This window comes from Microtus ochrogaster, unplaced genomic scaffold, assembly GCF_000317375.1.
Source record: "Microtus ochrogaster isolate Prairie Vole_2 unplaced genomic scaffold, MicOch1.0 UNK7, whole genome shotgun sequence".
Classification (NCBI taxonomy): domain Eukaryota; kingdom Metazoa; phylum Chordata; class Mammalia; order Rodentia; family Cricetidae; genus Microtus; species Microtus ochrogaster.
The window spans coordinates 2,702,717-2,720,870 of record NW_004949105.1 but is presented as its reverse complement, the minus strand read 5'-3'; the positions used below and the strand labels follow the sequence as shown (position 1 = coordinate 2,720,870).

Genomic DNA, 18,154 nt, shown 5'->3' with positions numbered 1-18,154 from the left:
ATCAGCCCCGAAGTGTGGAATATAATTGTCTTTTTATTTTCTTTTAACAGAGTTTCCCCGCCTCATACTCGTGTGGGTAAGTACTTCTTATTACCACGTTTAGTTGAAGCACATTTAATTAGATTTGTAAAATTATGATTAGATACCTTCGGAGTGAAATAATTTAATCATCCCCGTCTTCACACTCACAGCTAAAGTGGCGTTTTTACAGACCGCCGGCAGCCTCAGCTGATGGGAGTGAGGGAGATGGGCTGAACCATGGAACTTCAGAAGCCTAGACAACAAGACCATCAGCTCGGCAAATAGTGAATTGATTGAAGTTATGATGTCCTTTTAAGTTCTGTTTCTTGTGGTTGATTTGTGTAATTTTCAGTGAGAACATTTCCCCAGGACTGGTGGATGTGGATTTAGGCGGAGGTACTTTCTCTGGGCCTTTTGTAGGCTTTGTGTTTTATGACAAGACCTTGGTACATGGACTTTTTTTTTCACTGATTGTGTGTCTGATATGCAATCCCAGGCTGCCCCTGTTGAGCCCATGCTCGGTTTTGCTGTTTCCCAAGCTTTGACGCTTTCAGATCGAATGTGACGAGTTGGTAGGTTGCACCTTTGGGTGTTCAGTGTCAATTTTGGGATAGAGAAATTGGGGTGAGGATTCCAGTGGATGGCAAGCAAGACGCTGAGCTTCGTGGAAGAGAGCACAGGTACCTTTGCAGTGGCGCTTTATTTTTTGCTCACTGTCGGTCTGGTTTATAACGATTCAGGTTTAAATGTCCTGCACGTAGTTCCCGAGATTAGCTCTTCAGACAGACGTTAAATAAATGCGTTTTAAAAACATTACTTTTGCTCCTACTAAACAATGTCAGCCCAAGGCAAACACCAATAACTGAGTCTAAAATAGTCTGTAGTCTGTTTGGGTTATGATGACAGAGCCTCCCTGGGTTTCAGTTCCCAGGTGCACAAGCTACTGGTGTCATAGTACATGATCCTGAAAGCCCCTCAGGAGGATTGGGTCCCCAGAGGAGCCCCAAGGCCCTAGAGGCCTATGTTTCCCTTCTCCTCCCAGCGCAGTGCTAGAAGGTTGCTGAAAAGATTAATTGGGAGCTGGGATGGAGTGGGAAGTTTTCATGTTCTGTATGGTTGCTGTCAGAATTTGACTGTCCTAGGAGGCATACTGCCTCTCCGTCTCCTGCTTCAAAGTGATAGGCAAGACAATGACCATTGGGACAGCTGTTGCCTGATGCCCAGAAGTCTTCCCCTAGTCTCGTCTCCTGGTACCTCCTTGTCTCCTGCCCAATGACTTCCCACAGTGTGAAGGCAGCCAAGTTCTTTGTCAAAGTGTAACTGGACGTATTCTTTGTATCTAGGACTGTTGCTGCTTTTTATAGGATTTCAATTGTTTATAGGAAAAGGGAACCGTAAGGTGATAAGCAGTCCAGTGGGCAGACACTTTTTTTTTTTAACACAAACAGCTTTTTGAAAAAGACTGATTCATTATTATAGGTGTATTTTCTGTGTGCCCAAATATATGTATGTATTCTGTCTCTGTCTCTGTCTGTCTCTCTGTCTCTGTCTCTCTCTGTCTCTCTCTGTCTCTGTCTCTGTCTCTGTCTCTCTCTCTCTCTCTCTGTGTGTGTGTGTGTGTGTGTGTGTGTGTGTGTGTGTGTGAGTGAGTGTGTGTAGGAGCCATTGGAGGCCAGAAGAGGGTGTTGGATTCCTAGTAGATGGGGTAACAGATGGCTGTGAGCCTCCGGATATGACTTCACCTTGCTTTCCTGTCCTAATGAAGGATTTGCATTCATTTAATCGTGAAACATTCTGATGTTTTGCTGGGTGTGGTGGTTTATACTTTTTATCCCAACACTTAGAAGAGGCAGATGTATCTTTATGAGTTTAACTTCAGCTTGGTCTACATAGTTAGTTCCAGGTTAGCTGGAGCTATAAAAGTGATAACCTAGCTCAGAAATAAAGGGGGGGGGGAGAGTTTGGTGTTTTGCACACAGTAGGTCTTCATGAATAATCAATAATTAATGTGATTCATGAACAACATCAACTGAGAAAGCGCCCACAAACTGGCATTGCAGATTAGACAAGTGTTTGCGGAGATGGTTGGCTTAACGCTCTCGCCTCCTTCCCAACACATGGTGCACAGTGCAAATCCATCCATCATTTTGCCAAACTATCAAGCCCCCTGCACATTAGTATTACTGGCCCTGACTGGGTATATGGTAGCACCAGCATGGATCTTATCTTCCAACAGCCAGATCCAGTCTCAGTAAAGAATTAAAATGGAAAAATGACTCAGAATGTACTTAGGAGATCTGTACAGTTACAGGGCGATACGGATAGAAACTGCTGTTTATTCTAGTCTTAAACCGAGCCAGCCTCGAGGTGGAACACAGTGGGGGTGTTTACTGTTCATCTCTAGTATTGATCAGATTGGAAGCCTTTCTCTTTTACTTTATTTTTTTGAAGATTTATGCATTTATGCTTTATTTGTATGACTGTTTTGCCTACACATATATGTAGTACTTGAAGAGGTCAGAAGAAGGCCTTGGATCCCCTGGAACTGGAGTTAAGAATGACTGTGAGCTTCCATGCGGGTGCTGGGACTCGAATCCGATCCTCTGGAAGAGCAACCAGTGCTCTTAACCTCCGTGACATTTCTCTGGCCCCTGTTTATTTTATTTTTGAGACCGGGTCTGACTGAGCAGCCTGGGTTGGCCTTAGTTCACAGAGATCCATATGCCTCTATCTTTCAGGTACTGAGATGAAACATGTTCTTTACCATACCCGGTAGAGATGCGTATCACCTGGTACTTCACCTACCAATTCTGCAATTTACTACAATTGTTAAGGAAACTTAAAAACTCCTTTGATCCCACATAAATACAATGGGATTAGTTTGAAAAATATATAGGACTGTATATATGTATGTGTATATATATGCACATATGTGTGTGTGTGTGTAGACACATATGGATATTCATAGATACACAATTGTTACCAAAATTTAGTACTTATCACGTTTTCTCACTAAGGATAAATTTTTGTGTTTAGCATGCCTGATTTCTTCAGTTGTCATTAAGTGTAGGAAACCACCCCCAACCAAAGTTAAAACGGGTTTTCCTCACACTCAGCTCTGCCTACCATGACATCATTTAACATTGACTAACTCTGTCACCTGCTAGTGAAAGGGACACTTTAATCCGTACTGCAGCACCGAGCAGTGTGTCCTACATAGATCCTGGATGCCCCAGCTGGGACAGCACCTTCATTTCCCACGGGTTTAAGCAACTGGGCTATAAAATGATGTCATATTCAACAGAAAATAACCAAGGAAAATCAGTAGTTTTCACCAACTAACTGAGAACATGGACCTAAAATCACAAATGAAAGCAAGGAAAATAAAAGCTGTGGTGAGCTGTTAATTACTTTCCATAAACTTTGCAAAGAGTTTAAAATTTTAACATGACCAACTTATACAAAAAAGAAAAAGCAAACTAATTGTATAATCAAAGGTCAAGGAAACCTTTGTTATTGAGATATCATCAAAAGAAAACTAACATTTCTATTTCTAAGTTTTGAAACATTGGAAGGGCATATTAATTTAAAGTCAAGATTTTCAATATGTCTGTGACAAAATTCTTATTGTATAAATTATGTTTGCATGTACACGTGCATGTGTATACATATGTGTGTTTGTTCATGTGTATACGTGTGTGTGTACATGTGTGTGAGCATGTGCTTGTAACTTCTAGGGTTGGCTTCTCAGCATGACTTGTGTGCTTGTTAAGACTATGTTTAACATCAGATTTAAACTTTTCATGCTTGAACCTTTTTCCTTTTCAAAATATTATTTTTTAAATTAAATATAATTACACCATTCCCTCTCCCCTTTATTCTCTCATGTCTGACTCTTGTAAGAACATTACCGTGCACTGAAAATGGCTTTCTAGAAGTCTGACTGCATTTTACAGATGAATTGGTGCTTTTCCTGGCAGCCGATGATGTGTATGAGAAGTCCGTGGCATAGACAAGAATCAAGCATCAGCTCTAACTTTGAAAAACTCAAACATCACATGAGAAATGGTGAGAACAACTCACACTGCTTTATGTTACACACTTTATGCTCAGTGTTGTGCTCACACTCATTAGCTTCTACTCATACTGAAAATGGCTCCAGCGTAAGGTTTGTTGGGGTAAGTTTGGTGTTACAGATTGTCATGGAATGTACTGGGCTAACAACCAGGAATACACAATCCATTTTAAGTGACTGGAGTGGTCTCTACGGCAGTTGCTTGTGTTGTGAAGATGAAAGGGACCAGGTCCTCACAATACTGGGAAGTTTCTGCCTGCATTCTGGAGGTAAATTCACCCCTGCTCCCAGTGAATGCAGTGGACAGAACACTTACGTCTGCACGTGGGTGGCTTCCCTCTGTTGCTCCACAGGCCATCCTCCTGACACACAGCAGTGGCTTGCTGACTGGCATCCAGCTTGAAGCCTTCATTACATTCGTATGTCACTTTACTGTCCAAAGTGAACTCATTGCCCATGAATGAGCCATTTCCTGGAGCCTCTGGAATTCCACAGGACACAGCTGAAGAAATAAGAAAGAAAGCCATGCTGATTCTTAAAGAACTTCATTAAATTTTACCTTGATTTTTTTTTATTTCAAAGACAAATTTATTAATTATGTTCTTCAGTTTTGTCAGAGGTACATGCATTTTCAGAATTTTAAGGATGCAAAGAGAAGCACTGGAAAGCTTATCAAAATGGAGAAAAGTGGTTCCATGTAAAACACTGTATCAAAGGGATACTAGAGGTCCCAGGTGATAACTCTTGGGTATAGGTTAGTAATAGCCCGATTGCTTTGTTGTGTGTTCAAGTAGCAATCACACACGCTACCTTGGGTGACTTTGGTCAGGAGGATGAAGGGTTGGCCGCTTCCTTATCATCAGAACAATGACTTTGAATATCAAGACCCACAATAATTGGTCATGAGTGCACAGTATCCACCTCCCTTTTGTCTCCACCTTTCCCTACTCATTTCCTTCAACTCATTAGAAGTTCTTTTTAAAGGATGCTGTGCTTTATCTGACATGCCCTTCACCTGATTCTGTGTTGGGAAATGTAGTTTCAATTGTGTAAACAAGTGTGCAATCTTTAAGAGGTAAGGGCCTCTGGAGGTTCTCATTCTGAAAGCAATTGCATTCTCCCGAGACCCAGGATAGTTCTCAAAGAGCTAACAAAACTGTTGAAAGAACAAGTCAGAGCTGAGTGTAGTGGCACACACCTCTAATCCTAGCACTGGGGAGGCAGAAGTAGGTGGGTCTCTGAGTTCAAGACTAACCTGGTCTACAGAGTGAGTTCCAGGATAGCCAAGGCAACAAAGAAAAACTCTTTCTTGAAAAACCAATAAAAACCAAAAGAAAAGAAAAGAAAAGCAAAGAAAGAGTCCAAGTCCACTGGCCTCTTGACTCAACATGTGATCACTTTCTTTCAAGCAAGGTCCTACATGATGCTTCTTGATGTGTAGGAGTCCCTCATCACCGATGACACCACACCTCTGGGACATTTAAGAGTTCAGAACTGTGACCCGATTGGATCTCTTTTCTCATAAATTTCTTAGCACTGGGAATTTTGTTATATGAATACAAAGGAGGCTGGTATAAATGTAAACAGATTTCCTATGATCACCAGGGCTTCTATCAGCATGAGAGCTAACATCTTCTGAATTACCCAGAAAGAGCAAATTAACTAATTAACTCTCTCTCTCTCTCTCTCTCTCTCTCTCTCTCTCTCTCTCTCTCTCTCTCTCTCTCTCACACACACACACACACACACACACACACATTGCTGAATAGTTATTTTTAGATCTGAACCTTTTAGAAAACACAAGCTCTGAAACTTTTTCATGTGTTGGCTTTTATTTTTGACAACTTCATACATGTGCACAGTGTTTTAGATGTTCACCCCATTACACTCTCATCACCCCCTAATCCTACTGAAACTCTTCACAAACAGCCTCGCTTTCTTCTCCTTCTTCTTCACGGACCACTGATTTTCCCTGGGGTTGGCATATGTGTAGGTGAGGGGATAGTCACTGGCAAGGCAACCTGCCATGGGCTACACCACTGAGTAAAATCCCTCCTTTAGTCCCAGCAGCCTTTAACAATCCATAGTCTTGCAGGAAAGACTGGAGTATCATCAGCTCCTCTCCCATCCATTGTGGAATATACTGAAGGACCCACTCTTGTGTAGTTGTTCTGGAAGTCATAGCTGCTGTATATTCACAGGATTTGCCATCTCTGAGGACTTCTGCCCCCCACCTATAACTTTTACGCTCTTTCTGCTTTCTGTTTCATGATTTTAACCACCTGAAGTATCTGTCTCTTGTGTAATACAATATTAACACGTGGTGGGATATTAAAAACAAACACCATACTTATGTGTAACCATCACTTTGGGAAAGGTGTTCAAATAAAGAAAAATTCAAGTGTTTCCATAGCACTGTTCTTTCAAGAGAACCTATCAACAGACAGGTTATCAACTGGAAGACCAAGGGGCCTTTGAAAAATGGCCATCTTTAAGGAATCTAGGAAATGTCATAGATTTTGTTCTTTTAAAAATTCTCTTTATATCCTATTATATTGTCATGTCTTTGTCCCCACCATATTCCTCTCTGTTTCTCTCAGATAACCATGTATCTATCCTTCGAACCCTAACTTGCCCTCCACTTCACTTCACGCACTGTGCCCAGCCTTCACTTCCCTTATGATTCTTACTTGTGGGCAAGCATGGGGCGAAATGTCGTCTCCAGCAGGTTAAGTGGGAAAAGTGAACATCCCACAAGCTCAAGGGAAATGCTTCCCATTAATGGGGTTCTTACCCAGGGGGCCAAGACCAACAGGATCACAGACGATTCTGTTCAATCTAAAATCTTTCAACTAAAAGTGAACGCTGCTTAGGAGGCCTCTGGAGAATCTGCCCTTCGTAGTCTGTACAGTAATGAGCAGTCTGCCCTGAGATTTGGACTGCAGTTTCTATCCCTGGGAGAGTGTTCATTAAAGGCGCTGGGGTGAGGGGCACTTCTGACGCTCACAGCCTTTGGTGATTTTTAACTCTGTTCAACCCATGGGATTTTATGGCTATGACTCTGAACTTAAGCCAGTATCATTTTCCATATTTAAGCCACAAGTTAAGAATAAACGTTCCTGCTCTATCGTTCTTTTGAAAATACCTACCATGGATTTAAAAAACCAAGTGCTGGGTTTGAAGAACCTAAATTTACTGAAATGAACATCAGGGAAGACTTGACAGTGGATTTCTCAGAATCCTCCTGTCAGTATTGACAGACCTGGTCCCAAAATTCAGAGGAGGGAAGCCTAATCCGGAACATTCCCAGAGCCAGTAATGTCCTTAGTCCTACTGCGTTTCTGAACTTCCAAAGATGAGACACTCCAATGGTACTAGCCACAGGCTCAGAAAGTTGTATGAATGGAGAGGGTTTTAGATGTCACATTATTATATATCAACATCGTTATCTTTACCAATAGTGTATTGGGCATCCCCTGATAAAGACCTTAGAAGAGTGTGAATGTATTTCCTATACATTCTCTCAGTCAACACTCACCACACACTGTGAGTTAGAATCAAACACTACTGTGCATTGCCCCCGGGAAGCATAGATGGTAGAGATACTGTGCCCTCACTCGAATTCTCTGTCATTGTTAAGATTCCTTTCTTTTTTTAATTGTATGTGCACATATGTCTGGGCACCATGTATGTACCTGTTAGTCATGGAGGCAGGAAGAGGGTGTGAGGTCTCCTCACACTGGACTTATTGATAGTTGTGAGCTGCCATGTGGGTGCAGGAGACTAAACCTGTGTTCTCTGAATGAACAGCTAGTATCTTAACCACTGAGCCATCTCTCCAGCCTCCCTTACCTGAATTCTTACCACCCATTCAAACCTGTGACAGTGTTTGATCTCAGGTAGTGGTGCCTCTTGCTTTTGGACCCCAGAATGCTACCCAGCATGTTCAGGTTTATTTACCTGTCTAATATTCAGACAGCAGGAGTTCATTAGTCAATTGACCGACAGGTTAAAAATAAGTTTTCACAGCACAATTCTAAAAACAAAGCACAATGGAGCACTTGTGCTAATATTCCAGAGGCTCTTTTGCCCATTCTCCTCTCTATGTGAGATTTCTCAAGTCTCCTCCTTAGGTAATTAGTGATGAATCACCCTTTTACTTAAACCTTTACTGCAACTCAGTGCAATCAATACCAATGGAGCTTGAGGCCACAAAGGAAAACCACAGCAGGTGAAGAGGACACGACAGAAGCACCCGAGTCTGGTGCTAGCCTAGTGCTGGGCAGTGCTTCTGCTCACTTGCCACCACAGCATGACTCCAGGAATTTGCAAGGACACAGGCTAGCCTGGGCAATGCTCTTCCGTTTGCTATAATGGCTGATGGTAGCTTCTGAGAACAAGGATAGATGGAGGGAACCAAGATCTGGGTTTGAAGAACCTAGATTAAGCAGATGAACAGTTTAAAGTCACAGGCCATGCAAAATGGTCAACTGTGCAGGAGGATAGACCAGAGTGCCACTGAGAAGCCATTCAGCTGTTCCAAGCCTCTTAAAAACATTTAGCACAAGATATCTTAAAGACAGAAGGAAAACAAACAGATACCAACAAAAAAAAAATCATAAATGTGCCCCTTTCGTGCCTTCTTACAAATGACTAACGACATTTGCTCTCTGCCTGCACATGTCTGTGCACCCAGGTGTGGGCCTGCTCCCTTAGAGGCCAGAAGAGGGCATCAGATTCAATAGAACTGAAGTTCCAGAAAGTTATATGCTATCATGTGGGTGCAGGGAATTGAACCCCCGAGACCTTTGGAAGAGTGCTCTTAACCTCTTAACTGCCGACCTATCTCTCCAGCCCCACTGAACACAATTTTAAGATAATCAACTTTGAAAGACATAATAAATTCTCAAAACCACTGGCCTTGATATGTGTCTACATCTTAATGAAATAACCGTTATGGAATATAACATGGACATAAGCATGACTCCAAAATTTGGAAGGCTGTTGTGACTATGAACTAAGAAAGATGCATGTAGAAAGGAGTATTCCCGTACTCTGCTCTGTATTTCCTGACAGCTGTTGCTTGCAAATGATGCTTTTTTTTTCCTAGAAAAATTGTTACGGATTCTCTTAGAAAATATAATTATCATTCCTTGAAAAAACACAGAATGAGTTTAAGCCACTGACTTGGGGACTCCATGATGGGTACTAGCAGCTGCCCAGCTTAGTTTCAGAACAAGGAAACAAAACTCTCCAATGTGTTTTTCCTGTAGCTAAGGAATAAGCTTCTGGAAAGGTCAAATTCATAGAAGAGTCTAGTTTGCTTTTACTGAATCATGCTTTAAGGCACTGCTCATTTCTCTGGGGAGCCAGGTGGGTTGCTGCCCAGTGGGAAAATGGTAGCAGATGTCAGGCCAGAAGAGCATTCGCAGAATGTTGGGAGAAACGTGACGTTGGGCAGTCTCACTATGTAAGCCAAAGCAGTAGGTGTCCTCCAGAAAACACAAGTAACAGAGGAAAGGGAGAAAAGTGCAGTTATACATGCACACAGTAATGGACAGATGGCAGGTGGATGGATGGATACATAGAAGGATAGATGGATAAATGATGTATTGATGAATAGATGATGATGCTAGATAGACGGTAGGGAAATAATGGGTAAATAGATAAGTAGATGATTGATAGAGGAGATGGATAGATAGATAGACAGACAGACAGACAGACAGACAGACAGACAGATAGATAGATAGATAGATAGAGATAGTAGAAAGGTAGGAGACAATAGATACATGGTTAAATAGATGGTAATAGACGACTGATAGGTAATTAAGAGATGGCATCAACACATGGATAGATGGGCACAGTGACTGGGTGATTGAATGAATGGACGGGGGATGAGAAAATAGCTGCATAGGAAGGTAGAGGGGAGACAGGTAGGAAGACCTGTACTTGCAAAGCTGCTCATGAAGAATCTACACCTGAATTAAAACAAAATGACACACTTGGAAAGTCATCCTCATTGGTGACAGAAAAGTAACAGAGATCATATGATTCAACACTGAGGTCTCGTGATGGATGGAAAGGAATAGACAGCGGTTTCCATAATTTCAAAGGCACTAGATACCTAACCCACCAGATTCTCCCGTAGATCACTAAGTGAAGAATGTGGGGGCTGGAAAATCACCATTCCATTGTATAAATGAAAAGAAACAACATGTGGGCCTCCAAATTAACAATTCTGTAATATATACGGGCAACTCAAAGGCATGTGGGTCGAGGAGGGCTGTCCTCAACCCTAGTTAGATGACCGAAATTTCTCTTAAACTAGATAAAGTATTCAACGGAACATGTTTCGCTTAAACTAGACAATGTAGTTCCATTAAATAGTTCTTTGAAAATCCTAGACGTTTAGTTTGACTTGAACTTTGCTTCAGTCAGAGAACCTGGGAGGACCCTGCTAAGTGCTTCCACGTGTGGTTGGGACACACAACATGGCCTGAGCAAACCTACTCTGCAGAGAGCTGCAGCAAAAGGTTATCACATGGTCTCTGGAGCCTCCCTGACTCACAAGAAGACTCTTGTGAATCTTCTGTTTTTTTCTGGACTAGTTTCTGAAAGTTTCCTAATAGAAACACTCAAAAGTCTAACAGCAAAGCATTCTGCAGCCTCTCTCTCACAGGCACCATCCAAGGGGGCAACACACATTGTACACAGACTGCAATGTGCTCATCAAGATCCAAGCAGTGACTGCAAACTCCAAGCATTGCACAATGGTGGAAAACTATGCAGAACAGAATATTCAACTTCACAGAAAACCAGAAACTTCCATTTGAGCTTGTTTGCATAAGAGCCTCTGGCCTTACATCTGTGGAACGAAGGACCAGTTACTAAAAGTTCACTTGAATGTTAACTTTCTCTTTCGTGGTCAACTTCAGTAGGAGACAGTGGTGAGGCATTGCTGAGGACATAATTACGTTACTAACAGGGAGCAAAGGACTGAAACACAATTCTATAATGCTGCCCGGCCTGCCCAGTGTCTAGTCTCCTCTCTCTCTCTTTCTCTGTGTCCAGTGCATAGCCCAGAAGCTGGCCCAGAGCACAGAGGTCACAGACAGCCCACACCATGACAGTGTCCACCCATCCTTGCAAGAACATTTGGAATAATCAGAGATCATTTGCCAACAGCATACCTGACAAAGGCCTTGACCACGTGTCCACAGGAGGAGGTTATCAAAACCTTCTCTACTCTTATGCTATCACCCCATTCAAATTCCTGCCATACCCACTCAGCTTCATGGGGTACAGTCCCCCGTGCTCTAACTCCAGTTACCCAAAGCAAGTCTAACTGTCTCTGGATGATCACTACAGCTCACATGATAGCCTTTTTTGTTTTGCTTTGTTTTGTTTTTCGAGACAGAGTTTCTCTGTAGCTTTGGAGCCTGTCCTGGAACTAGCTCTTGTAGACCAGGCTGGTCTCTAACTCACAGAAATCTGCCTGCCTCTGCTTCCCGAGTGCTGGGATTAAAGACATGCACCACGACTGCCTGGGCGTGATGGTCAGTCTTGACTATGAGAAACTGCAAAGGATAAAAATCTTAAAAAAAAAAATCTAAGCGACAGTAAGACAGTAAGACTTAGAACTTTGAAAAGCTACAGTAAAAGGTTTGACAGCAATCTCTGCAGTGTTCTCTACCTCTCAGTCTCTCAGCTCTACCTGAAGAGAAGGAGGTAAAGAGACCGATACTGTAGCTCCAAGAAGCAGACAGCCTGCAAATCCACCCCTGGAAAAGCACTCAAAACAACTGGCTAGCAAAGCCACTCCCCAAAGGGTCCCTTCCGCTGGAGGGGTGCAGAAACCTCCATGGGACAGCTTGACTAAGAAATCAGACACTAACAGAATCCATGACCTTCTGCTTCGAGACTCCTGTTCCCACGTCTGATGTGAAAAAATTGCTCAGGCCTTCGAAACAGATTCAGAGGGCTGCTAAACAGGACCCACCTGAGAGCCAGCCAAGCCAGATGTGTAACATCATGCCAGAAGGTGCCCAGCTAGCTCATTGCATACGTAAAACGTGCCTGAGAATCCACGGAGATGAAACATTTCTTTCTCAAAAAGTTCATTTTTTTTTTCTCTAACTCCTATTATTCTGGAAGTTAGCTATTTCCCCCGTGAGGTCAAAAGCTAACAAAATCTATGACTTTGAGTGGAAAAGCAGGGCCAAGAATCAGGTGTTGGCAGATTTTACATTTTCACATGTGATTTTTAAATGTAAGTGTGGGATGTAAGCATTAACGCAAGTCTAAATGTCTCGGGGAGCGTGTTTCAGCCGCTCAACTTTACAGCGATTATAAATGAACCTGTGAGGTTTTTTTTCTGGACAAGGCCAGCATTTGGATTTTTTTTTCCAAAAGTAAGTTAATTTCCACACATTTCTGTTTTTGTTTGTCTCCCATACTGTTTCTGTGAGCTTGCTATTAAAATATATTATACTATGTAAAATACAAATAAACAGGTGGCCTTCATCTATTTATCTTGCTAAGGTTCCAGACCACAGATCTTCTTTTGAAGCATAGTTGGATGCAGAATGCCACATATCACTAACAGCCCTTCCAGGGTCAAGATATGTAGGGCTAAACCTAATCCCAGGGTCCTGTGTGCCCCTAGGATAGGCATACCTGGAACTCTATAGTGATTATATGGGGAAAACATCACCATGGCTTGGTTTCAGGCTGATTCTGCCCCAAAGCACCATGTATGTCCTGATCCTCTATCACATCCAGTTCTGTGCAAACACTGGACAGCCTGCTTGGCTTGAATGTTTCAACTTCCCACCCTTCAAGACTCTTCCAAAGCCAGTTCCACGAGCACCCCATACTCATTCCTAGGTGCCCAACAGGATTTGTCCCTCAGTCACCTGTGGGGCTGTCACCCACTCACATCCCAGTCCAGCAATTTCTTCTAGAGGGCCTGGCGTTTGTGAACTGTCGGTGTTGCAGGTAAAAGGTGCACTGTCCCTTTGACGAAAACCATCAGTTATTCCGTGTCCTGTTTACTCAGGCTTTTGACTGTCTCTGCTTCTGGTCTTTTAATGAATTTAAAGGCATCCTTATCAAATCCTGCATACTAGAACAAAGGTTCTGTGATACTCTTCCTGCCCATGCCACTCCCCACCTTCCCTATGCTGAAGAAAGGAAGACAAACACCAGGTACTATCACCTGTTTTTACACTATTTTATACACACTGTAGAACATGCTTACACTTCCAGGGCAAGCACTGCTGATACATCATGGAATTTTCTTTCATGCAAGGGACACGGCTGGTCTCTGTGGCCAATCTCAACCTGGGAGACTCATCACCTTCTGTGAGAAAACCTTCCTTGGCATGCTTCGTCCAACTGCATTATGGGAAAGGACTTTGTACAAACACCCTCACTATTACCTTAATCACGAGCCATATTTTGTGGTATTCCGTCTGCACTAAGCATGGACAGGGGAAACACATTGTTCAGTTTGTCACAGGATACAGGGAGATAGATGATGCTCCCTTGGAGAAATGCCGGAGATAGGATGTGAGTGAGGAAACTGTGCTTTGGCGTGTGGCCTGAGCTTGACCACCTCGACTACTCCAGAGGTTGGCAGATATCAACTCATTAGCTGGAACTAGTCTGCAGTTACTCTCAGGACAGAAGAATTTTATAGAAGTAAATTTGCATATGAAAATGAAGTCAAGGGCCACAATTAATCCACATGATTTATGTCCATAAGTAAAAAAGTTATGACTTAATAAATACATCAATTAATTAACACTCCAGGGTTTCAATTATAATTTTTAACTTTTAAAAGGATGCTTTGCTGTTAACTTTTTAAAGGTGAAGATCTTAGACCTTGGGGAAGATGCTAGCTCTGGGATCAGGAGGTGTATGGAAGACGGAGGTCATGGAGGTAACTGATTCTCAGATGTTCACAGTTAAGTCTCCTTGGATAGCATCATCTGTAGGTACTTATAGTCACAGAGTTAAAGAGCAGCATAAGTAGAACCTCAGGAAACATACCTCTCACCAACCCAGGTCTTTGGCTTCCTCCATTGCCTTTCAGATATTATGAGCTAATTATAACTCTATAGAAGTTCATTGAGACATAAAGACTTTGGGTCTGTTTGATTTCAGTGGGCATTTCAAAAATAATTTTTAAACAAATTAGAACTGAAAATTATACCTTGACTTATTAAAGCCATGATGTCATTAACTGCTCAAGGACACTAGTGAACTTGCACGGTCAAACTCTATCATCCTATAGACTAGAGGAATCACTCCAACCAAAGACAATCTGTTCTTCAGGTCTGTCTCTGAATAAACGAAGATCTGACAATAGACAACACTGGTCTATGTCTTAAGAGCTTGATTTTAAGAACAAAACTTAATTGTGCAGTTTATGGCTAAGATCACTTTCCTACTTTGTTGCCCAGGGAAACGCTAGCAGAGTGCATGTAGACAAGAAACGGAGGCGACCCCCATACCAAAGCGCCAGCTCCTACAAGGCTCTGAGCAACAGCTTTCAAACGAACAGCTGTGTGGGCACTGTGCTGGTTAACAGGGGCAGCTCGAAAGAAAGCCTGCTTTGCAGCGCTCCCATTTAACTGCATCTCCACGATAGTGCAGGAAATCTCGGCTCCTCAAGATGAAGATCAGTGTATTGATAATGAAACAGCAGCTTGGCAGAGTTCCTTGCTCTGAGGCAGGAAATGAAGGCTGCAGGACAGGAGATATGCCTGGCTTTATCGGAGAGGATAAGCAACCAAGACAGCTTTGCTGAGGAAATCATTTAAAAGGTCAAGCTAAGAGAGAAAAACAACCCTCACTCCTCAGAAACCCACAGACTACATCTGGCCTGGCGCTTCTGGCCGGCCCAGACCATCAGGATGGAAATAGTGTGTGCCACTGGTTAAAGACAAGCCATGACAGACAATGAGGTTACCAGCCCTGCCACGTAGGACCCCAGGGTCCTGAGTGAGCCTGGAGCAAGTGCCCTGGTAATCCCCTTCCAGCCCCAATGACATCACATCATATTGGAAGGTATAGTGTACCTCTTTGCTTAAGCCTTTCAGTAATTCTAAAGCCAGCTATCAATGCTGTCATATCCAGAGCCGCAAAGGAATAATAAGGTCATTAGAGTTCCCTTGACATCAAGGAACCTAGACTTCCCCATGTCTCCATGACTTCTCATCTGAGTAACATTCCTCCCAACATACTGGAGTCACTGAGACCGGGACGGAAGCAAAGCCAACGAAACAGCGAAAGATCCCTGTACTAGATAAATTCTTGGGGGAATTATGTGATTTCAAATACATGCTTTGGAAGTCACACATGTTTAAATTTGTGGCGTGGAGAGGTGCCCAGGTGAGTGGCCTCAGTGCCACATCATGCCCTAAGTCACAAAGCAAGTAAAGTGTTATTTTTCCTTGTCAACGAAAGGAAAATAAACCTTTATCCCTCCTAGTAGGACGAGCTCCTGGGAGCTGCTTAATGTTTATCTTATATTAAAGAACAATTTCTAGAGGTGAAAGCGTAAACCGAGGTGAGGCTCTGATAACGGTGATGTGGCTCAAGCCATGAAGACACGATGCGCATTGCTTACTGCTCCATACAGCAGTTACAGAGAATCGAACAGCCCAAGTCAGAGGAAAGGAGGCCGCTGGTTTCCAGAGCCATTCACATCTTATGACTGATGTTCAGGAGCTGAGCCACTTTATTCTAAATACAAACCTCATAAGGCAAAACTATAAAAATGTTGCTGCCTCAAACCCTTGCATCTAAATTAAATGTTTTACATGAAAACTTAGTTTCTATGCATCTGATAGGTAAAATTAAAAAAAATTATGGAATATTTAAATCAACATTTATAAGCCCTAGATTAAAATAGCCAAAGAATGTAAGAAACAAACACTGTGGTTCAAAGAAAAAGCATTCATAGTAAAATGAGGAAGCAAGTTTTTTTTTTTTTTGAGGGGTGTAGGATATATTCTGAAGTAATACAATGATCAGGAAAAGCTTTTTGGAATGTTCATGGGAAAATGCCTCTTTTTTTTTTAAATTCAAGATAAAGTGCACATTATAATCAGAATAACTGTAGCTACAGCCCAGGGACTACTGTTCATTTTTTGGATTCGGGCAGTGCAGATTCACGGGAACCTTCTGCAAATGTTAGTGATGTTTGCTTTCTCAATGGGAAGCTTAACTGTGCTGTCATAAACCTACTGTGGCAGCAAGTCTCAGCTATCAATCTGACTGCATTTACAATCCCAAGGAGACACAAGCACACACTGGGTGTCTGGGCAAGAACACTTCGGGAGGAAGACCCACTCTGATCTGAGTGGCCCCTCATGTGATTTGGAAGCCCAGGCTAAACAAAAGGGGAGAAAGGTCAAAGGTAGCTGAGCAGCAGTCTTGGCTTCACTTGGCATCTTTGTCCAGGGAAGTGAGCAGGCAGCCTGACCTCTAGCGATCACAGCCCAGAAACAGCAAACCATCCTGCAGTACCCTTGAACAATGAACAAATAAGTTTTCCTCTTCTAGGGTGCTCTTTGTCCCTTATTTTTCACATCCATGAGCAAAGCAATGACAACAACACCCAGATTTTGTTCCCTATCAGCTCTCATGCCCAGTCTCTTCTGTTGCTGGAGAACAACTCAAATCAGAACAATGAACGGCAACCCGGGTGGGGTGGGAAGCCATCTCTTACCCTGGCAAAGCGGTGCGATCGAGTCCCAGTGGTACACACCCACGGGGTTCCGCCTGCAGGTTGCATTGCTGTGGCCAATCATTCGATATCCAGGCTTGCAGAAGTAATGGACCTTGCTCCCCAATGTCCCTGTAGTTTTATTTACAATGCCACCGTTCTTCAGCGTAGAGGTGAGACTGCAGTAAGGAGCTGGGACGCGGGGACAATTTGAAGCAGTTTACAATATGGGACAGAGGCATACCACAAACAAAACATCATTAGTGTTTAAAAGCTCTAAAAATAAGACTCTAAAAGCCCCACAGGGTTTTCTTATGAACCTTGGGAATCTGGTGCTATGATTTAACACTAGGTAGGATGCTGACTTCAGCATGGCCAGGAAGACACAGATTTTTATAGTGAGCTCCCCAAGAGGTACCCTGAGGCTGCCTCTCATAAAGACAAGGGTGAGAAGTGATGGGGTATGGCTTAGGGCACTACATCTGCACCAAAACATTCTCTACATTTTAAGAAAGAGGTGATTAAGTCCAAGAAAAGAGGCATTGGGCATTTCTTTTGCAATTAAGAACATGAAGTTTTGGTTAGTGGTCTGATGAACTGTGCTGTGATATAGACATAAAACTTCATATTAATAATAGATGACATGTATTTACATCTCTATAAGAAAAACATATTATTTCATCAGGCCTCCCACCTGATGTGGCTGGATACAGAGAGTCTGTTACTGCATGGTGGAAATATGCCTTGGAAGGTAGAGGTTAGTCAAGGTGTTCCATGCCAGTGAGCTAAAGAACTCACTGCATATGGCATGGGTTTTATTCTGTTAACCATGACTTCCTCTGTATCAATCACTTCTGCACATTGAATAAACTCAAACAGGCTGAAAGTCTGATCCATTCCTTACAACAAGGGTGCTAACCCAATCCCTACTCAGATGCTCTCTGTGAAACTAGCCTGAGGGATTTTTTTTTTTTTTGCAGTATTTGTAATAGCCAGAATGTGAAAACAACCTAGATGCCTGTCAACTGAAGAATGGATAAGGAAAATGTGGTTCATTTACACAAGGCTGAACTCCACCCAGAAAACACAAATCACCAATGGGATTAAAAGCCCTTCAAAAGACCCTGAAACTAATATGCTGGATGATATGTCTTTCCAAGGAAGACATATCTCCAAGGCTAGTCCACTTACTGCCAACTGAGACAAGCTTAGAGGCTGTGCTCCATAACTAAACATAAATCGCCAAGAATTAACACCCCTGTGCTCGCAGAGGGTAACAGAAACGCTATTGAAGATGGTGAATGGTTTTTTTAAAAAAAATT

The 18,154-nt window shown here is 42.6% G+C and overlaps 1 protein-coding gene across 1 annotated transcript in view; it reads right to left on the bottom strand.

Annotated features, from left to right (window-relative positions):
- Positions 1–18,154, bottom strand: part of Csmd1 (CUB and Sushi multiple domains 1) — a 1,422,978-nt gene that overhangs the window by 61,960 nt on the left and 1,342,864 nt on the right. The window contains exons 49-50 of the mRNA XM_005366231.2: positions 16,836–17,024; positions 4,413–4,598 (exon numbers count right to left, since the gene is read on the bottom strand). Coding sequence (XP_005366288.1) covers positions 4,413–4,598; positions 16,836–17,024 — 375 coding nt within the window. The remainder of the gene's footprint in view (positions 1–4,412; positions 4,599–16,835; positions 17,025–18,154) is intronic.